This window comes from Aulonocara sp. 'chitande type north' Nkhata Bay, linkage group LG20, assembly GCF_057382095.1.
Source record: "Aulonocara sp. 'chitande type north' Nkhata Bay isolate Kocher_YH1m ecotype deep benthic linkage group LG20, A_spYH_male_GT1.1, whole genome shotgun sequence".
Classification (NCBI taxonomy): Eukaryota; Metazoa; Chordata; class Actinopteri; order Cichliformes; family Cichlidae; genus Aulonocara; species Aulonocara sp. 'chitande type north' Nkhata Bay.
Genome location: NC_141363.1, coordinates 7,635,228 through 7,658,755, shown reverse-complemented (window position 1 = coordinate 7,658,755; position 23,528 = coordinate 7,635,228). Strand labels below are relative to the sequence as shown.

General features: G+C 40.7%; 4 protein-coding genes across 4 annotated transcripts; 1 reads left to right on the top strand and 3 right to left on the bottom strand.

The window, feature by feature from the left end:
- Positions 1-39: 39 nt before the first annotated feature.
- Positions 40-1,639, bottom strand: atp5f1e (ATP synthase F1 subunit epsilon). Its single transcript, XM_086278623.1, has 3 exons — positions 1,510-1,639; positions 1,026-1,153; positions 40-240 (listed from the first exon to the last, which is right to left on the bottom strand). Coding segments are annotated over exons 1-3 (162 nt in total). The 5' UTR covers positions 1,542-1,639; the 3' UTR covers positions 40-238.
- A 3,556-nt stretch (positions 1,640-5,195) lies between these two features.
- LOC147305067 (PRELI domain containing protein 3B-like) lies at positions 5,196-9,893 on the top strand. Its single transcript, XM_086277229.1, has 6 exons — positions 5,196-5,395; positions 6,631-6,799; positions 6,921-7,010; positions 7,229-7,299; positions 7,487-7,589; positions 7,704-9,893. Exons 1-6 carry the CDS (start codon positions 5,196-5,198, stop codon positions 7,818-7,820), a joined length of 750 nt encoding a protein of 249 aa, XP_086133355.1. The 3' UTR covers positions 7,821-9,893.
- A 1,065-nt stretch (positions 9,894-10,958) lies between these two features.
- bpifcl (BPI fold containing family C, like) lies at positions 10,959-16,940 on the bottom strand. Its single transcript, XM_086277228.1, has 16 exons — positions 16,796-16,940; positions 16,564-16,700; positions 16,325-16,436; positions 15,999-16,130; positions 15,107-15,262; positions 14,957-15,020; positions 14,769-14,829; positions 14,558-14,649; positions 14,200-14,376; positions 14,039-14,098; positions 12,580-12,747; positions 12,307-12,374; positions 12,179-12,221; positions 12,032-12,092; positions 11,735-11,811; positions 10,959-11,631 (listed from the first exon to the last, which is right to left on the bottom strand). Exons 2-16 carry the CDS (start codon positions 16,661-16,663, stop codon positions 11,587-11,589), a joined length of 1,416 nt encoding a protein of 471 aa, XP_086133354.1. The 5' UTR covers positions 16,664-16,700; positions 16,796-16,940; the 3' UTR covers positions 10,959-11,586.
- A 637-nt stretch (positions 16,941-17,577) lies between these two features.
- Positions 17,578-21,425, bottom strand: LOC147305065 (vesicular inhibitory amino acid transporter-like). Its single transcript, XM_086278374.1, has 2 exons — positions 20,340-21,425; positions 17,578-19,612 (listed from the first exon to the last, which is right to left on the bottom strand). Exons 1-2 carry the CDS (start codon positions 20,718-20,720, stop codon positions 18,425-18,427), a joined length of 1,569 nt encoding a protein of 522 aa, XP_086134500.1. The 5' UTR covers positions 20,721-21,425; the 3' UTR covers positions 17,578-18,424.
- Between the last annotated feature and the right edge of the window lie 2,103 nt (positions 21,426-23,528).

The following is a 23,528-nucleotide window of genomic DNA, read 5'->3' as shown; positions in this document are numbered from 1 at the left end:
ACAACACTACAAGGGCAAGAACACAAGGAGACAAAAGAATTCCAACATCCATCTTTAATACAATTTTGATTACAAATGAAAAGGGGGCGGGGGGTGCAGTGTCATTCAGGTCCCCAGTCTAACACATCATCTTGATGTTAACCAGCTTTTATTTTTCTTCTCCACGGTGTGCAGGACAGGTAAGCTGCAGGACCTCACAACCCATGAGAAAAAAAAATATCTACATCATGGTCAAACATCCTGGAAGGAAAGCAAAGCAGAATGGAAACATTAATGAAAAGATCCTCATAAAATGTCTTCGTAAATCTAAAACATTCAGTGACTGTAAGGTTATAGTTAAACAAATTTGAGATCTTAAACTTAAGCTGTCAGCCACAAAGGACAGTACCCATGTTAGGAGCATGCCACGTGCTCCTAAACTCTCCACGCCTGATAAAACATCTACATTTCCCCTTCAGCAGAGTTTGTCACATTTGTTAAATGCTCCTGGAGCTCACCTCACCACAATAAAACAAGTTGGTGAAATGTTGCACCAAGTCATCTAGTTCAGAGTCCTGATAAGAATGGAAACCACCACAGCACATTAGCAATACGAGCTAATAGTGACCACTACTGAAACAACCAAATAAATGCACTCAAATGCTGAATTTTAATACTCAAAAAAACTTGTGTATTATAAATCTCAATGCATACTCACGTTTCCTAAACCAATATATTCCTTTATATTTTTGATTTATTTGTTGAGAGCATTTGACTTTGTCTGAATAAAATGAACGCTAAACTGATGCACTGTTAAATTGTTATGCATTCGACAATTCAAATACGAGGCCAGCTTCACCATAACTAGACAGGACAACGATATGGAGCTTAAATGTGTGTGCAACAGTAATAATAACCCAGTACACCACTATTTGAAGGAGACACTGAAAGCACCGTCACAGCCGCCTCTCCCTGACATTCACTCTATCAGAGGGCATGAGCTGTGATCAGAACAGCGTTGGTACCTTTAAAGCTGATGAACTTACATGCTGTTTTATTTTGAGGTTTGAGGACTCTGACGTTGGACTCTGCGGCCTTTATCGCCTCGGCTTTGAACTGCGGCTTGAGGGCAGCCCGCACCGCGTTAGCGCAGATAGCGGAGAAGCGGATGTAGCTGCAGAGAGGACACACAGGTTAGCCACATGCTAAATGCTACCGACAATGATTTGTCTGTAGAGGACAAGAACAACCTCTTCTTCATTAAGAAACCACATACTATCAGAGGAAGTCCCACCTGACTCGGTATTGAGGTAATGCTACTGCCATAAATTAAACGCATACGGTGGGGAACACTAACGTTAGTAAACTTAGTATATTAGCTATGTAGCTAAATTGAGAATTTAACACTAAAAACCAACATTTTCTTTGACAGAGCATTCTGTTCTCATTTTAAACCCCGTTAAAATAAAGCAATCAACATTTACCACAAGCCATTTCATTGTAACTACATATTTATTTTTATTTTAATACCTCAGGCCTGCCTGTCTCCAGTATGCGACCATCTTGGCTGTGTTGTAGCTTCAAGGACAGGTCGGATGTCTGCGTGATGACGTATTTGACAGGCGCAAGACGTTTTTCCTCCCAGCCAATAAAACAGTTTTTGGTCGTGATTGACAGCTGGTACTTTTATTTGTCCCGCCTTCCGTGGATGAACAAAGTACCTGGCTTTTTATTGTTTACTTTGAGTCGACAGTAAATTATAAAGTTAAATTTCAATAAAATAAATAAATAAGTGGTATGGTCTGTGAATTAACAAACCCTGTTTAAAAAAGTAATTATGGGACAGCTTGCCAGGGATTTTTCTGTAATTTCACACATTTATTTCTTTTTAAGCCTAAATATTGATAGATAGTTTATTGATCCCAGAGGGGAAAATACTGTGTTACAGCAGCTGGCAGGATAAAAACCAACAACAATAATGACAACCCCCCCAATAGTGCAGCCTTGAATAAATAACTAATATAGTTCATGTAAAAGCATCACGGGTGCATAGTCAGGGCCTCATACTATGAAGGAGCAAAGACTTTACATTTACAACTGTAAAAAACCCCACAAAATATAATAATAAAAAAAGAAGTTAAATAATGAACACTAAAAAGTAAGACAGAAAATGTGCAAGGGACTAGTAAAAATTACATTAATAATTAATATGTACACAATTAAGAAAACAGCTTCAAGAAGGTATAATACAGAAAGAGTCACACTCATAGATTTATTTCATTTACTGCAGCAGCATTTCTTTATCATGGAGAAAAATGGCAGACGTACAGTTGAAATTGCACTTCAGAAAAACTTTATTAATCCAAGAGTTAAATCATCGGTTATCATAGCAGCAAATATACAAAAAACAAGAAGCACTCATATAAATGTGTGTAGAAACAGAGTTATGATAGATAAACATTAAGATAAGTGGATAAACATAGAGATATATGTGTAAATATAAATATACATATAACTATAAAAGGACAAGTACGTGTGCAAATATATGTTGTGGTGTACAAAAGTGACAAGGTGCATTGAGGTGTGATTAATTCTGCTAAACATGTGTGGATCTGACCCAAGTGGATGAAATAAAGAGTCTGAAAGCAGCGGGAAGGGACAACCTCTTCTAACGTTCCCTCAGACTGCGAGGTTAAAGTAACTTGTTGCTGAAACTGCTCTTCAGATTGTCCAGTGTGTTATGGAGGGGCCTGGAGTCATTGTCCAAGATCGCCAGCAGTCTTGCCAGCATGCCATCACTGATCACCTCCTCCAGGGTGGTGAGCTTCATGCCAACAACAGACTCTGCCTTCCTGATGAGTTTGTTCAGTCTGTTTGCGTCCTTTGCTTTGATGCCTGCATCCCAGCATGCCACAGGAAAGAAGATGGTGCTCGAAACAACAGACTGATAAAACATGTAGAGCAGCCTGCTGCATACATAGAAGAATCTGAGCCTTGGTAGAAAGTAAAGCCGGCTCAGACCCTTTTTGTAGGCAGCGTCCGTGTAGGCGGACCACTCCAGCTTGTGATCCAGCTGAACTTGTTGGATGTGACTATTTCGGCATCAGTCCCACCAATGCAGATGGGGGAGGGTCGGGATCTGTTTCTGCCAAACTCCACCACCAGCTCCTTTTTTTGGCCACATTCAGCTGCAGGTGGTTTACCTCAACCACCTCATGAAGCGGTCAATCAGTCGATATTAAGCTATCTATATTATAACGCTATATTAAGTTGATATATTAAACTATCTCAGGGATTAAATGTGCAGTTAAAGTTCTTTACACTGACAGAAAGAGGAGTTTCACTGGTCACACCTATTTAATATCAAAGCGGGCTGTTTGTGGCCTATGTTATAAATGAGTTAGACATCCCTGCCTAAATGCTCTAAACTGAAATGTATGTGTTATGTAGTTTTAAACCACTGCATATCTACACAATGTGAATGAATGCAGTGAGTTTATAGGGTGCTGATTTTAATTAAAAACAACAAGTAGAATACATTTTCCTGCACAATGAATAAAAAAGAACAAGGTCAAGCAACTTGTGGGAAAATGTGAATCTTTGACTTGAAATAATTTTGCTACTAACAAATGTTTCCCACTAACAGGTCTGACTGATGGAGAATTCCAACTCAACTACAGATAAAAATGCTTCTCTTTCTTATATCAGCTGTGCAGCCAACAGTTTCAATTTCAATCTGAAGATTTTGCCACTGTTACCATAGCAACAGACAGTAGGACTTTTCTTCATAGGAACTGTGAATATTTGGGTTATTTTTGTGAATCTTTGTACTTCATATTATTCACATAATGATGTGACTGCATGGACAGTTAATCTATTAATTAAGTCCATAGTAAATGACGATGTATGCTGTAATATCAAGTTACACAAATCTTTGAAATTATACATTTACACAATATTGGATCTAAAATCGCTGATGGCTGACCTGGAATTTATGACCTGGAATTTTTTTCTTTTAAATAATAAGATGGAAAAACCAATTAAAAAATGCAAACATTTCTTATATTTGTTGTTAATGTTCACCCAAAGTGACAAAGGAATTTGACAAAGGAACTTAAAAAAATCACAGACAATGTCTTGAATAATCAGGCCACTTTCTTCAAACTGCTGGCATACTTGTGGTTCCTAGGCTATTTAAAAGTAGAATGGGGGTCAAAGCCTTTAGCTTTTAGGCACCTGTTCTGTGGAACTAGCTCCCATTTGGATCCTGGGGACAAACACCATCTGAGTGCTTCTTCTTCACTCACCTTTTTTCAGTTGCTATGTGTTTTTACACCACTCTGCAATTAATCACGAGTTATTACTTCCTGTTAAAAGGGAGCTTTTCCTTCCCACTGTTGCTGTGATTTGATGCCATATGAATAAAATTGAATTGAACCATTACATATATATACACTTATATTTCATACATGGACCATTCATAGAAAATTATATAACGATCACTCTCTCTGGTGGCATAATCTCTTGCCATCCCTAGTACCACCATAGATTTGTACATGAAAATGTTGTTTATTAAATTAAGTTTGCATTAGCCTAGCTAAAATTGACACTGAATATAAGTTCTAAAACTAAATATACCGCAAAATGTTACCCCCCAATAAAAAATAGTTAAACATAGCATCAAATGGCTTGATTTGTTGTTGTCTGTAGCAACTAACAGTGCAGACTTCTGATATTTTGTGCAAATTTAAGCATGTAAAACTTTGATTATTTTTAATAAAAAGTGTGTGAAACTGAACTTAGACTTGTATTTCTAACTCATCCACTTCCTGTTGTGTAGCTTTCTGTGTAGCTTTTTTTTCTTTTATACTTCTTGGGCATAGTGCTTATTTATTATATAGACTACACAGTACACAACATCAAAATTCACATTTTTTATGTAACTGAAATATGTAATAATTTGGGCTTAAGCCAGTAAGAAAGTTGCAGACTATGTTTATATGAAAAATGTATAAACATGTTTATTAAAATACATCAAATTCAGAATCAGAAAGACTTTATTTATCCTGCATTTGATGTATTTTATTACAGAATTTAACACCTGCATAAGTGTAAAGAAATGGCTTTGATTTTTCCACCCTAAATTTTTTATGCCACCCTAAGAACATTTCTCTAGATCCGCCCCTGCTGCTGAGGGTCTCAGAGGTGTTTAACAAATGGATTATTCTGGAAGGGGTGCAGCAGCTCTGTCTGCCAGCAGGGGGAGCATCGCGGCTAAGACTGTTAAAGGTTTCTCACTCAGCCCCTCATTCCTTCCTTCCTCTCTCAGTGGTCACGCTGTCATTTGTCGCCGGCTCCCGTGCTCTGACAGAAAAACGGTAAAAATGAAGATTTGGACGTCAGAGCACATTTTCAAGTGAGTATTTCTTTTTTTTTTGCGGTAGTGTTTTATAAAGTATGGTTGTTAAGTTGGCTATTTCTTCTTATATAATCAGTTTTCGTGGCTCCGTGTGCAGTCTGGGCGAAGCTGCGAAGGTTGCAGATAAGTTAGATAACACGAAGGCACGCCGCTTTAGTCGAGTTACCCAACGCTTTTAGTTTATATTAGTTATGTTTAGAAATGACTTTTGACTTCCCACCGCGTTTGATGTTTACAGCTGAAGCCTGTATTTGCTACATGTATTGGTATTTGAAATTAAAGTGCCCTTTACCCGAGTTAACTTTTGTCGTTAGCTTTGTGCTGCTAACATTAAAGCTAATTTTTTCGCCTTGAATACTATGACTGTAATGATGTTTAGGTTTATTGTAACATTTCAGCCTTGGAGGACTGTTTTCAAATGCTTTCCCCGAGCCTTGGTATTTGTTACGGGATAAAGAAAAATTTAATTACCCGCGTGTTTGACATTATCGACGGGGAACGTTACATAACGACCGGTCTGTCGTTTAAACACAATAAACGGTATATAATCAGAGCATTTCTGCTCGTTTTACAGCGACTGATAAATAAAATCAGTCTGGTTGCTTAAACCCTCTACTAGAAGTTTCCAGAGAAAAGCCGTGGGTGCTGCTGCTGTGAGTCTGCGCTGTGCAGAGGGGGCGTTTCTTCTCCCGCCTGTCTGCAAACACAGACGCTATTGTGATTCACCATCAGCGATGTTGTTACATTCAAATGTCCCCATATTTGCAGAAAATAATTTTCTCCTATATTATTACCTCCTAAATTGGGTTGGGAGTTAAGCGGGTCGTCTGCTAACTTGAATGTTTGAGACAAAGCGCTGCATGAATGGATCTGACTGTTCGGAGCCACAAATGCACCACATCTTCTGCTTGCATTGCAAGATACTAAATGCACTAAACCTTTTCTCCAGCCAAACAAGTCAAATCAAGCGATGTCTATTAAATATCTGTTCTAGTTCACTTGTACACTTGTTCTGATGGAGGTAGAGATGCACAATAACGCAACTGGTCCTTTTTGTTGCTTGTAAGATGAGTGAAATACAGGCATGGTGGATTTTTAAGTAGTGTTTACCTTAGTAACCTCAGAATCTAAGATGTTTTTCCACACTGAAGAGCACACTCTCAGCAGCAAGCATTGAGTCATCTTCAGAATGTTAAATTGCCCGTTTCTAACGTTGATATCGATTCAAACAGCCACCCATGGGAGACGGTGACCAAGGCTGCGATGCAGAAGTATCCCAATCCCATGAATCCCAGTGTCTTTGGTGTGGATGTTCTGGACAGAAGTGTGGACACTGAGGGACGGTTACACAGCACCAGACTGCTCAGCACAGAGTGGGGGCTCCCTGCTTTGGCCAAGTCGGTGAGTTAAAAGGATAAGAGAAATGATCGACGTGTTTTGTTCAGACTGGGTAATGTTAAGTTGTTTTTCCTTGTATCATTTCAGAATTGTATTATTTTTTTTATTTTATTGTTTCCTGCAGATGTTTGGGGTCACAAGAACATGCACGTATGTCCAGGAACATTCAGTAGTGGACCCTAAACAGCAGACGTTTGAGCTGCAGTCTACAAACGTGAGTAGGATTGACAAATACTTTTATTATGCTTCATCAATACAGACATGAAAGCCGAATTGTTATGGAAGGATGTAACTGTAACCTGATCTCTGCAGTTGTATTTACTTGTCTAATCAGCATTTCTGTCACTATAGATTTGATGTGGTTGCTATGTGTCACCTTGTGGCAGATGCTGATATAAAAAGACTGATTTCAGGTGTGTTTTGTTCTTACAGATTTCCTTTACCAACCTGGTGTCTGTGGATGAGAAGTTGACATACAAGCCACATCCACAGGACCCAGAAAAGTAAGGGACTCATTTTTATCTTTCTCATCAGTTAAATTGGAGTTAAAAAGCACAACATTAAAAAAACCCTTAATATTATTGCAAAAAGGTTTTGAATGTTTAACTCCAAGATTTTTAAAAACAAAAAACTACAAAGAAAAAACTTGTTTCAGCTGTGTTTGTGACTTTTCTATGCTTGCATATTCAGGACAGTACTGACACAGGAGGCTTTGATCAGTGTGAAAGGCGTCAGTCTGAGCAACCACCTCGAGGGTCTCATGGCCAAGACCATATCTGTCAATGCCAGCAAGGTAAAGCTGCCTTTAAAATCCTCCTTAAACTCACCTTGATAATATAGTTACTCTTCTGATTTTAAAATCCTCATCACTGCGCGTTATAATGTGAGGCATTTGTGTCTGTTTTAGGGTCGGGAGGCGATGGAGTGGGTAATCAGACGGTTAAACACAGAAATCGAGGAGCTGACTGCCACTGCTCGCGGTACCATGCGATCCCCCATGGCGGCAGCAGTTGCAGATAAATGATCTGGATCTTCCCGGTTTGTTACTCCACCATCATGAACCGATGGGCTTCTCTGTAATTTTCCCCTCAAAGGGGACCCTCACCTCATCTGCCAACACAGCCTATTAACCACAGCCCCATCCTTCGGCCCTGCGTTTGTTTGTCATGAGATCATTGTTAGTCCTTCCTCAGCAGTCTGCGCCAACAGACTTTTACACCAGTCAGGTAGTGACGAGGAAGCATTGAGCTGATGACGGTTTAAAAACAAAAACAAAACACCACTTAAATCGGACTGCACTTGAAGCTCATATGACTTGGTTTTGTGATATGGAAACTTTTTTTAGAATTGAATTCACAGCGTGCCTCTGAATCATCTCACCAGGTTCTTCCTTTTGTCTCTCACATTTCATCATCGCTTTCAAATCTTCATAAACAAGCAGAGGATGGCTCGATTGGAGCAACTTTAATGTCAACCTTTGGATTGATTGACCATGCCGTGCACAGCAAAGCTGACTGAAATGTCTCAAAACCAAATGCTGCCATGCACACAGACTATAAAAGAATATGAAAGTAAAGGGGAAACTGTAAGTTACAAACTGCATCAGCTTTCTGTCAGGTGGGTGGATCAGATTCCGTGTACCTTTGGGTGATGTTTTCACCATAGCAGAAACACTTTGAAGAAGTGCAACTTCCCTCAGAACATGGGTTAGACTTTGAGGTCTGATACTGATACTGCATCATAACTGTGTCAGGGGTCACAGGAGAGTGAGAGAAGGTGTTGTAGAGCAATGAAGGCAGCTTAGACTTGTTATTTAACAAACGTCTCAGTGCATTTAAACCAAGTGGAGCAGACTGTTGTTTGTGTTACTAATGCATGACTACTGGTATATATGCTACAGCTGTCAGCACAGTGGACCGGACTTTTTTTTTTTTTTTTGGTTCTTTTTCTTCACCCACTTATGGGTCACTGTGGTCGAGTTTTGCTTCAAGAATACTTGATTTCTGAATTCAGTTTTTTCTTACAGTGATGTGCTGTATAGTTAAGTGTTACAGTATGAGAATGTAAATACTTGAATGTTTAACTTAATTTCAGCATATATACTTTAAGTGGCGGCAAGTCCTCGAAGGGTGCAAATTAAAAAGAAGGAAAAGAAGAGTGGGCACTGAGCAATGTCAGGATTCACCAGTGTTTAGTGTGTTGTTGACGCTCACCAGTGTTGTGGTGCAGCCCTGCAGGGTTACGTTCAGGGTCACATTCTGTGCCTACATGAGAAATAGAAATAACCAGTTTTACACCCCAGAACGCTTTATTCTAACTTTATTTGTGGCAAACGAGCTCTGTTTTATTTGATTGTTATTTATTTTGTATTTGTAACATTTACAAAGGCTGAACTGACCAACTAAGAACTGTTGGCTTGTGATGTTGTGCAAATTTGGTGCAGTCCCTCCACCTCTTTAAATCTTTCTTGTTTGTGTCATAGAGAACTCTCAGGTGCTACATTGTTAACAATGGCTAGTGTCCCTAATAAGTTTTTCAAAGACCACAAGGAGATGAAAGAAATGTTACATCCCTTTTTTTCTTTTCTTTTTTTGTACTTACTATAAAATGTACAAAGCTACAAATAAAGTTTACATGAGAAGGGTTGGTGGTACATCTTAAGCTTTGTACAGTGTTAAAGTGTCCCTTCTTGGATCTCAGCAGCATCACAGGTCTTCCAAGATGCTCCATGGTTAGCTTTCTGTTTCGACAGCATTACATGCATACTTCCAGTTTGACTCATCATTTAAAACAGTAACTGTCTGGTTTTCAGTTTCATCATGTGCAACCCACCTCTTGATCATTTTGTCTAAAACCTGACCCGTCCACACAGTCTCATTTCATGAAATGTGATGTGTTTTTCTATGGGGTACATTTTGAGAACAGTGGCTGTAAATAGGCTTTTATTGATACTTTGGTGGTGTTACATTCCAAGAATGTGAACGTGGAACAAAATCTAAAGTGTGCACACTGAAATGTTACAAAATAAAGAGATGTCATTGTTTCATGAACATGGTGTTGAGGATTTGTGTCAAAGATTAAATGGTTTTAAATTCTGTTCACTGCTGTCTGACTTTATGAATCAAACACCTCTTTTGGAATTTTCCTTTTAAAGACATTGCCCTCTGGTGGTAGAATAAATAATGCACAGTGTACTGTCACCAGCTACAATAGGATTGTCTATTAGGGTGCTTTTTTTTTTTTTAACTCTATTGGTATACTCAACAGTAGTTCACCTGCTAGTTAATGCAAAAATCCAATCAGCCAACCTCAGGTAACACCTAGATGGATTTACACACGTAGATGGGCTCAAGGTGACCTGCTGAAGCTCAAACTGAGCATCATAATGAAGAAGAAAGGTGATTTAAGTGACTTTAAACAGCGTGGTTGGTGCCGGATGTGTTGATCTGAGTATTTCAGAAACTGCTGATCTGGGATTTTTCTCCACACAACGGTCTATAAGGTTTACAGAGACCGGTCCAAAAAAAGAGTTCAGAGGAGAACGACAGACTGCTTCAAGCTGATTTGGAAGGCAACAGTAACTCAAAACACCGCTTGTTACAACAAAGTATGTAGGAGAGGATCTCTGAATGCACATCAAGGTTTTTATAGTTAACTAAAACTAAACCTAACATAAAAACGAAGAACTGAAAAGAATTAGAAGTATTTTCCTTACTGTTAGTATCTGAGTTTAGTACAAATGTTATTAGAGCTGGACTAATGAGGACACTTTTGGGTGTCTACAAAAGTCAATGAGTTAACTGCTTTAAAGAAATTCTGTGTTTTTATTGTAATATCTGTACTAGTTTTCCTAGAGCTTGCCTCTGACATATGCACTTTGTGTTATAATAATTAAAAAGACCCAAACTAACGCTGAACATTTTTAAACAATAAAAACTAAGGTGAAACAAGAAAATCCTCCCTGGAGGCAAACTGAAGCTAAACTGAACTAAAAACAAAATAATCAAAATGAAATAAAAATAAAAAACTAATTAGAAAATACAAAACTACAATAACTATGACGCACATCGCATTGAACCTTAAAACGGAAAGCTACAGCGGCAGACAAGCACACTGGGTGCATCTCCCGTCAGTGTGCCTCTTCTGATAATGCACCATGCCAAAAAGTCATCTCAGTTGGTTTCTTGAACATGAAAATGAGTTCACTGTACTCAGATGAACTCCACAGACACCAGACCTCTGTCCAGTAACCACAAATCTATTTTTGTTTTTACAGGGAATTGGCACAGCGAACAAATCATGTCAACATGGACCAAAACATCTGAGGAAAGTTTCCAGCACCTCGATGAAGGATTATAAGAGGCAGTTCTGAAAGTAAAAGAGGGTCCATGAGGGTGTGCCTAATAAAGTGACCGGTGAGTCTATAAAGTCCTCTAAAGTTATGACAGAAGTTGTTTTTAATCCTTTATTCACTCGTCTTCACATCATTATTTTCATCAGAGAATCTAAAAGAAGTTTTAAAAATAGATGTTGTCACTAAGAGAAAAGAAGTCTGGCAGCTCCACTTAGGAAACGTTTCAAAAGTTGCAAATAAGATGTGCAAATTTCAAGCCAAGTTTTTTTTGATTATGTACTTCAAAGCATGATTTTCAATCCAGACATGAGGAGACAGCATTAGGGCTGTTACTACAGATTCATCCATTCACATTCATTTTGATTGGTGGTCGGAGGTTTGATGAGGAACTGTGACGAGGAGCAGCCATGTTTGGTGTTTGTCAGTTGAAGCGTCTCTACGTTAGCGACACCTGCACGTCTGAAGAGATTAATATGAATCCCTGTTTGGGACAAAGACAGTGGTCAGCCCGAAGATGAATTCTGCTCTGAGTTACAGATTCATTCAAAGACCAAAGCATTGTGTGTTCTCCTAAAAGTACCGACCTTCTCCTTCTTCAGAACCGAGTTGACCAGCTGTGCATGTTTTGTCCCGAGGACAAGAAATCCTTCTCCCAGTTTCTCTGTCACAGAAAAAAACAAGTCAGGAAAGGAGCAACACTGTTTCCACACAGCGAGCCTCCCCCTTTGTTAGATTGAAGAGAAGGGGAAGTACTTCGTATCTGCCCTGCGTCGCTCTAGTTTACGGAAACTGCTTGACATAATACACATTGTTTTTTAGATAAATGTCATGAAGAAGTGGAAGTAGCACAAAGTGGCAAAAATGAAGTATCTAAGACTCACGGTTCACTCTAATCAGTACAATTTCCCCCCCCTTCCTCGCCAGGAATTCAAGAGAGTCAGTCTGCAAAGAGAAAAACACGCTGTTGACCTGTGACCAACAGAAAATCTGCTGTTTTTACTTGTTTATTTAATTTTGGGGACATTTACCTTGAAAGTCCCCACTTCACTCGACGCAAGGGTCAGCGTCAGACTGGAAGAAAACAGTGTCATTATTTTTAGAATGAAGTTTAAGAAGTTGAGCTCAGTTTTGCAGTTTAACACTTGCTTATGCTTACTTATCCATCTTCACAGAGCCTTTCAGTTTTCCGTCATCGATCCACAATTCGCTACTGAATTTGGAGTCCTGGAACCAAAAAAAAGGATTATATTTCAGTAGCAACAAATGTTAATTTCTGTTACCATTAATCTGTCATATTTTGTAGTCGATCAGTGCTGCTAAAAAAATGTCAGAAATCGTAAAGAATGCATGCTGCAGTTTAAGTTGGTCCAAACAACCCTAAAGATAATATAGTGAGTACAGCGAAGGTCCAACAAACAAAAGTACTCACAACATTGATGGTGAACACCGGGATCTGGGTACCATTGGGTAGGATGACGGAGGCCTTCGCAACAGCCTTGATGGTGACGTTAACGGCATCAGGCTGGATGGAAAACTTTGGAGCCTCTTGGGCATAAACCAGAACACTCATCAGCATATCTGGATACATCTCGGCAAGCTGCAAAGTGAACAAGTAACAAGTGTAAACACTTTATTCTTGACTGTATCGAACTTAAAGAGAAAGTAGTATAAATTAAGCAAACTACTGCTAAGTAAGTGAGGTAACGGAGTCCTGATGAAACCAAATGAGTCCCAGATGAAGATAAAGACACAAAGCTAATCATATGAACTGAATTAAAGTGGGGTTTTTTTAATACGTGCAAAGACAAAACACACAAGAGGCCACAGAGTGTTTCATCGACTTCTCCCGGAGGTCATACTAGAAAAGGGATGTTTACCTAAGTACTTGAGACAGGCATGGAAGACATACTTCCTCTCTTAGCCCATTTGTAAAATACTTTCACTTCCACGATAGCAAAACTTAGCTGTCTTGATTTTTTAAATAGTTTTTGTGACTAGTTATCGGCATAGTGTGTGTTTGTTTTTCAAGCTGGTTGGTTTTATCATGCTTGTCATTTTGTATGCAAAGATATTTTAACATATCTGTTAAAACATCTTTACATACAAGCTTCTGAATGAATGACAAATGTAACGTGATCGTTGGTGTTAGACGGATCGGTCTGAGGATTTCATAAACTGCTGATCTGCAGGGATTTTCCAGCGTAACCATGTCGAGGGTTTACGTGAATGAGGTGAAAAAATGGTCGGAAAAAGAGGAAATATCCAGTGAACAGAGAACAGTGAACTGTCCTCACAGTCACCCAACAGAACTGTTGGGTTTAACACTTAAACCCCGCTGACTCAGAGACCAATCACTTGTGTACAAAAGCAAGACCACAGCGCTTTCTGTCTTTTACTTGCTGCAAGGGGAGATCTTCTCTGATCTGATCTTAGCCCAACTCCAACTCCCGCCTTCCTTCGCAGCTAAAACACTCATATGTGAACATGCGTCGTGTGTGTCTGCAACAGTGAACATGTGATGTGTGTGTGAATGTGTGTGTGTGTCTGTGAGCATGTCAGTGATATGTGAGTGTAGGTGACACACAAAATTAACTCTATACATTTTAATTTTATTTTAGTTGGGTTTAAAAATGTTTACAAAATTAGCTTATAGGTTTTTTTTATGTTAGCCTAGTAAAATCTTTTTCTAGCTTTAATTTTTCATTTAGTTTTATTTAACCATATCAACCTTGGTCAGGGTGCTTTGAAAACATTAAACGTGAAAACGAATTGAAAAATAAATCTGAGAGAATGCAATGATGTTTGAAGTATCGCTGTTTTGCAGGGTGAACATCATGTAGTGTACTTTTCAGTGTTGCCAAATGTAACCCTGACACAAACAGACTTACCTTTGGAATGAATTTTCCCAATGAGGTGGTATTCAAGTGCACTGGAGATATCGCAGGGATCTGAGAGGATAAAATAACGTCTGTTAACCACACACTTCACCTCAAACTTGAACTGTTTTGCTTTTAACTGTCTTTTATTTTTAGTATGTGTGTTCACTTACCATGCTGTCATTGATGAGGAGCTGAAGCAATTTAGCTGAGAAGTATGCATAGGAGGCAGAGTTCAGAGTGAAATCAGACATGCCCACTGACAGCATGTAGCTCGGCTTGTCCGGCATGGTGAAAGGCTGGGCCTCAAAGGGAGGCTCGACCGGAGCTTTGATATTGTAAAACTCCCCCTTTAATAAAAAAAATTGATCAAATAAAACTAAATATCATTATTTTGAAATTCTTATTCCTTTCTCAATGTTTTTTCATAAGCTTTCATTATAAAATATAGTTGCATATGTTGGCTTGTAGATGGACTGTTATCAGAAGCCCGGGACATTAACATAGAAACTGGAAAATGTGTATCCTTACCTTAAGGCCCACATTCATACTTGAAGCACCGATGATAGGGATGTCAGTGAGAGGAAGGGCAAGAGAGAGAACTTCATTCACATCGACTGAAACTGAGCAGAGTGAGAAAAAAGCATTATTCCTTTATACATTTAAAATGCTGTTATTTTATTATTCTGTTCACTAATTTGTGGCCCACGGTTTTCCTCTTTGTAATTAGGAGCTGCAGTACCGTTCATGACATGCAGGAGGTTCTCAAAGCTTTCAATGTTTTCTTCCACACCGGGACACAGCTAGGGAGAAAACACAGCAAAGTCCTGGTGTTTTAACAGCACATTTCAGTGAACATTATGTGACGATCATACAGAAAAGCTCAAGCATCCACTAACACATGCGATGAAGCTGTAGAGAAGCACTCACTCTTTTCTGTATTTCATCTCTGATCCGTCCCTTGAAGTGTTCCACAAACGGTTGGAAGATGAAACTGTTCACAAATAGAAAGCCAAGGTTTACATCATACATGAAATCCCCACCACCTCCCCGTGTCTCCCTCTTTCTGCTCTACTGTACCTTGCTCCACCATGAAATTCTATGTCCACATCTCCAACCTGAGCGTCACAGCTGATGCTGCTGACAGACAGATGCCCGTCAGCTTCTTTCCCCAGCTGCACCACAGAGGTCACATCTACGTTAAATATAGCCATATCAAACGTCCCGCCATCGTTTCTGGATATACAAAATACAAACACAGTGCATTGTTGGTGCTGGTGAACACTTATTCACACAACATCTGCTTTCAAAGGCGCTGAAACATCTGTCACTTGTGCATATGTGGCGTATCTTACAACAGGCATCTGATAGAGTTTACAAATTAGGTCTCATGTTTAATATAGATGTGAAATGTTCCCTCTTTACTTCTCTGCTTAGAGAACATTCAAATGTGTTACATGGAAACTAAGTTTGGAAAAGCATCAGTAGATTAAAGCTGTAATTAATATTTGGGTTTAGCGCTGAAAGTTACTCTAACCCCCTGTTGTTAGATGATAAAACAGAAAATATCACAGGTTTTGTAAACAGCTTAAAATACAGGTGATAAGCTTTCAGGTTTAACATAACTCAGATGCCAGCTGTGTTAGAAAAGGCGAGCGGAACCTCACCTCGCCAGAGACTATCTTTAAAAACACACTATAGCTTCAAACACTTACTATCACTATCACTAACACTTCCTCATTTATACTTCACGTCTGCTTCTGTACATTACAGATTTAAATCACACTATAGTCAGTGGTTTTTTTTTAAAAAAAAAGGATGTGTTAAAAGGGATGATCAGATTGTCTCACGTGTTTTATTTTTTTTGTTTTTTGGATGATGATTTGTTTTGTACCCAAATGGAACATGTTAAGAAATTACACCCTATAATCCTACTGTACAAAAGCTTGTATTTTACACGTAGAAAACTCACATTAAGCCAAAATGTGTTCTCCAACCGCCTGTTATTGCAATAGAGAGGTCTGAGATGGTTGTCTTGAATCCTGGGGGATTCTGAAGGAACTCGACAGAAGGCTCTGGTAAGTCACATTTTACTATGGTGATGCTAGAACGCAAAGGGAGAGCAGAGACAAACCAGAGGTTACAAAGCTGAGGAATATCAGTCATGTGAGTGAAATAAAGACTCCTGCTGGCTAACATGCATGTGCTGAAATTTTCATAACAAATGCTGATTCCTTCTATAGAGGATATTTTAGATTCTTAGATTTTGTACTTGTAGAACATGGAATGCAATCCTACCTTGTTAGAGTGTAGTCAACGTCCCCGAATATGATGTGAACACTGCCGGTGATGTCAGGGAAAGTGATTGTACTCAACCTTTCCTGAATCCAGTCTGCAGCTGCATGCTTCCCTGGGACAAACAGCACTTGCATAAAATTTCAGTTGTTGTGAATAAAACGGATCATTTATTAACAGACTTGTGTTTACACAACCTTAACAGCTAAGTGAAAACAAGCGCCGATCCAACATGTCCTTACCGTACTGAAGCCCCTTGTTGGTCAGGACAACTTGCACTGCAGGATTTTCTCCACAAACGCAGGAGAGGAGGCTGAGCACTACTGTCACAGATAGAAGCATTTTCCTCTGCCGTTTGTGGTGCAAACAAACAGTGCTGCTGTCAAAGACATTTACATTTTGGTGTGGGAAAGTAAACTCTTAACTCAAACGTGCACAGCAAACCTGTTGAGATAAATCACACAGGTATCATACCTGAAATGCGGGATGAACTTGCCAAATTCAGCTCTTCAGAGTTGCTCAGCATGTGCAAACATGTCGCCTCAGCCTCTCCGTGCTGTTTTTCTTCTTTAATTTCCTGTGTCACTGAGAAGTGAAACTCACAGACATCTAACAATACCCCAGGCCCCTCCTGCAGTCGTTCTCTGTTTATGTCGGTGTGACAAAGAGGAAGCAGTTGTTTGATTCTGCCCTGTCTGCATTGAACACATGGGTGGTATCACTTCTAAGAAAACCAATTTAGTTAAGCCAAATAGGACTGATGAGCAGAAAGAAAATTTCCCCTCCATCTGCACTGGAAGCACAGCAGCCATAACCAGTAATTTTTGGAGGTAGATTAAAAGTATTCTTTAAAAAAAAAAGTCACTGTACCAACATCCTCATTCTCAGAATAAATGCAAATCATAGCTGTATGCTTATAAAAGGAAGTGAAATTTATCTGTTTACTTTTAGATTATTTAACTTTTTTAAAAGTTAAACAGCAATTGTGCTCAGATTGATCACATCTACAATAGGATTAATAACAAATGTGCTATGTTTTCCCACTGTTTGCCACTTGCAGTTTTATAGGTTTATGCTGTCTGTCATGAACTGATTATACTGGAAAATGTAGAAATGTACCTCCACCCCACTTTCAGTGCCTCCACTTCACATTGTGAAAAGGCGAAGTGGCAACAACTTATTCTTAATGAGGAAGTTTAGCAGAGGTTAAGCTAAATAAAGAAGAGAAAAGGTAAGAAAAGATTGAAATCACCAGCCATAAAATATCTCATTTATTTATCTCTTGATTCAACAAATACTCTTTTGTCTCACATACCATGATTAGTTCCATTAATTCACAACTGACAAGTTCAATAGGAACAGAATATTATCAGACATTTTTTTTTTGTTCTCCATATATAACACAGTTAGGACCCACTTGCTTGCACTTGAATTCACGTCATCCAGAATGACACTTGAAACACCAAGAAAACAAACAGCAAGGACTACTATAGGCATAAAAATGAAAAGAAACAACAAAAAAAGAAACACAAAACCAAAAACCGACTGGAAAAAAAATCATTCTGTTCAAACCACTACACACAAGTTATTCATGGTTTATGGTGCACCATCTGATCGGATGGGTGCTTTAGTCTTGTATTTTCTCTGAAGTGGGGGGATACTGATATCTAGCAGTTCAACAAACCAGCAAGAACATAATCACTCCATTGTTTTTCCACATATTTCATTCCCCAGATATAAACACTACACGCACACAGTTAGACCCGTGTCGGGCTTTTTAACTGGATCTTTGCATGAAGACTGACACTTGACAGGCTTTTTAAAATGCCTGCATATTCATTCACCCCCTATCATGCAGGAGGTTGTGTTCCTCTGTCCAGTTAAAGAAACACGTTTTCTGGAATGAGTAGACTACTTTACACTATGACTGTAGAGTTTATTATTGCACATTATCACGAAGGCAAAAATAATAAAATAAAAAAAGATGTACATTTCACACAAATAATCCTCGTCAAGTGATTATGCCAAGTCCTCAGTGCGGTGTTTTCGTCAGGAGTGCGTTATTTTAGGACAATTGCCCTTCACAGGCCCTCTCTGAAGTTCTCAGTCATGGATGTCATACCTGTACGCCTCTATGAGACCTTCAATGGAATGGATGAAGCCAGATATGGCACATATGCCCCCAATGATGAAAATGGAAACGTCGAAGAAGACGTGGTGCCACAGGAGGTTTCTCCATTGGAGCTTTAGGTGGAAGAGGCTTGGCAAGAGGAAGCACAGGCCAGCACCGGTGAGGCTCCCAGTTAAGCCCATAAGAAGGGCGAAATGGGGGACAAAGACAGCCATAAGCAAGGTAAAGACCACCAGGGCGACTCTGAGGCCCAGGCCCCATGATTTCAACTGCCCTCCGGGGCCGTAGCAGTCTGGAAAGAGGGCTCTCCCGCCATCCTGGAACAAAGATTTCTCTAGAACTTCAACTGCGGCGAAGAACGGCAGAGGGTAAGAAAGCAACGCCTTGGAGACGAGGAAGAGATTCACCACAGCCCGGATCGTTGAAGGCAGGTTATCCGTAATGACCTCTTTGGTGGCATCTGCCCATGTCAAGTAGGCCACCAGGGCGAAGAGGCCCTTGAGGACGCAGGCCGCAATGTGAGTCCAGTCCATCATGCAGTGGAACTCACTGGGCTTCTGCATGTTTCCCTCCAGCGATGGGAGGAAGATCTGGGAGGTGTAGCTGAACACGATGATGCCGATGGAAATGGGGAATTTTTTCACATCGATGTAAAACTTGACCTTCTCCCAGGCCCACTCTCGAGCCCTGGAGAGGCAGTAGGCAATCACCAGGATGTTGATGACGAAGTGGGCCAGCGTGCAGAGCAAGCTGAACTTGGACACGGCCTTGAGGTTCTTCAGGAACGCGCATGGCAGGAGCGCGGCCGTGGCCACCACAGACCAGGCTTTCTGTGAAACCGGAAACCCCGGGAAGCTGTTGTACATCAGGTTTCCGCTGACCACCACGTAAAGAATGCACGTCATGACCAGCTCGATGATCTGAGCCACGTTCACGACGTGGCCGCCCAGGGCCGGGAAGCGGGGCGCGCAGCAGGCGTTCGCGATGTCCACGTAAGAGTCCCTCACGCGCACTTTAATGCCGTCCTCGTTCTCTTCGTACAGACACGCGATGAGGATTTTGCCAGTGTAGCAGCACACCACAGCCGCGAAGATGATTAGGAAGAGGCCGAGGTAGCCGCCGTGGAGGATGGCGTACGGCAGGCCGAGGACAAACATGCCCTGCGGAAAGAGAAGCGCAGTTAAGTGGTAATGGACGAGACCCACATCGCAGTGACAGGCCGAGCTAACCCAGGCATGCAAGGACCAGCTCGTCTTATATAATAACAGCCTAAATTTATATTTAAAAATAACGCAACAGGAAAAATTGTCACCACGGATTATTTTAAATTAAACTGCAATAATATGTCCGATACCTGATCTGTACTAAATAATAGATCGAATTAAAGCGTTTAAGGAAAATTCCAAAACGAATTTTCAAATTCATTTGATTGAGCTTTTTAATTTGATGGAGGCTCTGATAAGCACGTGGGTGCTATTCAGCCTCCAGGCTATCAAAGTCAAGCAGATCCCGCCTGCAGCTCCACTGATAAAAAGATTTGAATAAATACATTTTAAGACCCACTCACTGCAACGGATTTACGCTCAAACCAATTCGAGGTGAAGCCAAAGCTTGGATCTAACTGATAAAATGTAGCTTAACGGGCCCTTTACATTTGAAACCTTTTATAGTTTCATCGCACAAAATTAAAGGTGACTAACTCTAATTTTGGCTTGTGTGGAATTATTTGCATCCCATGAGCATCATCCTATTTTCCAGCTTAAATATTAAATGTGAAAATATGAAGTCTTCAAGGTGACTTTATGTGCGGTTGCAGGCCTAATATGGCCGTGCAGCACATGGTACTTTTGCACTCACGCGTGCAGGATGACAGTAATCATGGCCTACCTGAATGGCGTTGGTGACGTTCCAGCCAGCTTCCCATGACGTGATTTTTGGCTTGTCTTCTTCCAGAGAGCCTGCTGTCTTCAGGGACGAGGGCCTCGGCCCGGTGCCGTCTCTCTGGTAGTGGCTGTCTCCCTCCAGCTCCCCATCTCCCTCCATCTGCCCCCCTTCTTCTTCTCCTTGAAGGACATCCATCTGCATACCTTGCCTGTAGTCATAATCCAAGTCGTCGCACTCCGCGAAACCCAAACCCTCCTCGTCCGTGGCGGCCTGGAAGCCCAGTCTGGCGAACACCCCACTGACCTTGGCCTGAGATTTGTTGGACACCGTGTGGGCCGCATTGGTCAGTTTGTTGGTGAGCTTGTGTCGGATTAGGTGAGCCATCTCTTTCCGAAAGAAAATCCGTTCTACAGTTAAATAGGACGCGTAAAAAGCGCAGATTCAGGTGTATGCAGGGCAATTTCTTTGATTGTTTTACTTTTTTTACCCGCTACAGTGAAACCATGCCTGTTGCCTCTTCGATGTGACTGCAAAATAAACTAACCAGCATTCTAACGGCTGCCTAACCGATTTACTCAAAGCTTAAAAAATATCCTCAGCTGCTTTTCTTGGCTTGTTTATCCATATTACCTCCCTTAATAAAAACACTCCTTGGCATCTGCCTCCACGAAGAAGCGCCTGAGATCAGACACAAAACGAAAAAATATTTCCATTCGTCGTTAAAAATGTCAATTTTGCATTTTTTCCTCCCCACATACACAAAGCAATCCTCTCAGTTTGGAGTCTTGTAGGCGACAACGTGAGCGCAGGAATCTCCGCATCACCCAGAGAGGGAGAGAGGGAGCGAGAGGGGCGTGCACGTGTCCGCACAGAGTGCCAGTGTAAGGCTCGCGCGCAGCGGAACCGTCACGGGTGGCGTGGAGAGACATAGATAGAGAGAGATCTCATCTGGGGTTGACCGACCGAACGATCACGAAAATAAAAGCGTTCAGGCCATTTAAATACATCAGTGTCACAGAAGTGCGTCTGACATCACGCATGAATGAAAACACCAGACATTTCACCTGCTCATCCTGTCAACAGGTCCACGGACACCGATACCAACAAACGGCGGGTGTGATGTGATGAAACAAACCTCCACCCTTTATCCAAACCTGCTGCTGTGTGGCTGTGTAAAAATAACTGAACTGGAAAGGCTATTTTTGAGTTTCCGAGTGCTCGTCTGGACGTCTGGAATACCTCAAATACGCCGATATGACAAATAAACAATGTCGTCTACAAAGGCGTGAATAATCGCGATATTCTTCTTTAAAAAGGAAAATTAAATAAAAAAAATTCTCTTCCAACACTTGAAATCTATCCTAATTTTGTGAAATGAAGCACGATGACTGCGCCATATCTCGCTATATCAATCGACACAGCGCACAGCGAATTTTCTCTGTTTTCTGTAAAAGACAAAAGGCCCCAGCGTGCCACCTTTAAAAATTTTTATGTTCCTACATAAAACATGTTTTGTTAACAACAAAAAATATCGATGAATATTACACATTTCCATGTGTAATATTTTATGTAATGAAAACAGAAGAGGTGAGAGAAACGAAGCATGTTAATTTGAGGCAAATATTGAAATGAGTCAAACTTAAATTTATCTCAGGGTTTATTTGTGTGTTACGTGCACGCAAACAGCAACAGACTTTGCGTTTCCTGCCAGCAGCTCTACTCCAGATGAGCGTGATCAGCAGGTTGGGGGAAGGATGCAACTCGTTGCGCATCCTGCTGCAGGCCAGTTGCTGAATGCGCACCACGGACAGTTCCGAGGACAGCTCCGCGGACAGCTCCACAGTCACACAGAAAATATGTACCAAAGAAGCAGTCGTTAAAATGCAACACAAAACGGGCAACATCGAATCTATACAATAATTATTTTCTCTCGTTGAGCTGCTTTCATCTAAAGACGAGATTGAAAATCTCAGTTTAAGGGAATATTTCTTCTCCACCTCAGATGTGATCAAGCGCCCTTAGGCGACTGTTGTTGTGATTTGGCGCTGTATAAATAAAATTGAATTGAATTGAATCCTTGCGAATACGAAGCATCTCATTTGTCCCTCCGTAATTTGCTGTGACAAGACAGCAAAACTGTCATCACATTTTTGCCTCTGTGGCAAAAACGTAGCGCTCCGTGGCAGGAAGGCTGAAAAATACAGACATTCTCCCTGAGCAGTGATTTTTGAGCTTCTAAAATATGAACAATCTTTGTGACGCCTGTTTACAACTGTGATTAAATTGATTGCAATTGTGATGATCTGAAAAGAACAAACCATTGCGAAACACAGGCCCAAATGTTTTAACGAGCATCATTACAAGAAAAAAAAACAAAAAACGGGCGAGAGATCTAAATTTAGAAACGAGCCAGAGGACAGTAAAAGTTCCGCATATTTTCATGCTTGGCTTGAGCTGCTTTGCCAGCTGCTATTTGTGTTCAGGCCAACACAGTTTTTGTTAGTGAGTGTGTGTCATCATGTCTGAGTGTGTGTGTGTGTAGGACGGTGAGGAGCTGGGATGAGACCTTGAGGCGCTTCTCCCTCCCCCATGACACGCGCAGTCCCCGGGCTAACGCCGGGACAGGATCGCTGCAAATGTCACACACACGGGCGCGCACACGACTGCAAACACGCAGCTCTGGTACATTCAGCTCCATCCGACATAAAAACTCGCTGCTTCCACTCGAAAATAATATCAGTAACAGTGAAACAGATTAAAAAGGGAAATAAAAGTGATAAAATAAAAGCCCGGATTAAATCCTGTCGAACAGAATAGATTTATATTTCGCTTCCCCTTGAAGAAAATAAATCGATTTTCAGTTTGACTTTTTTTTTCTTTCAAACTGAGCTACTTTAGCACTGGCTTCTGGGGCGAGCAGTTTAGCTTCCAGGCTACAAAGAGAAGGATTAATTCAGACTCCGTGTGTGTGTGTGTGTGTGTGTGTGTGTGTGTGTGTAGGCCTGAAATAGGAGAGGCTCACAGCCCCGTCTAACAGCCGTGCAGTGCTGACTGGGAGCAATAATCTCTGATAGTTGCCATGGCCACAGTAATTGGACAGGGTGTGCGCGCGTGTGCTTTGAGATTTCGGAGAAAAGAGTTTTTGTTTCAGCACCGGTCGGGTTTTTTTTTTCTGTCTGAAGGCTTAAATCG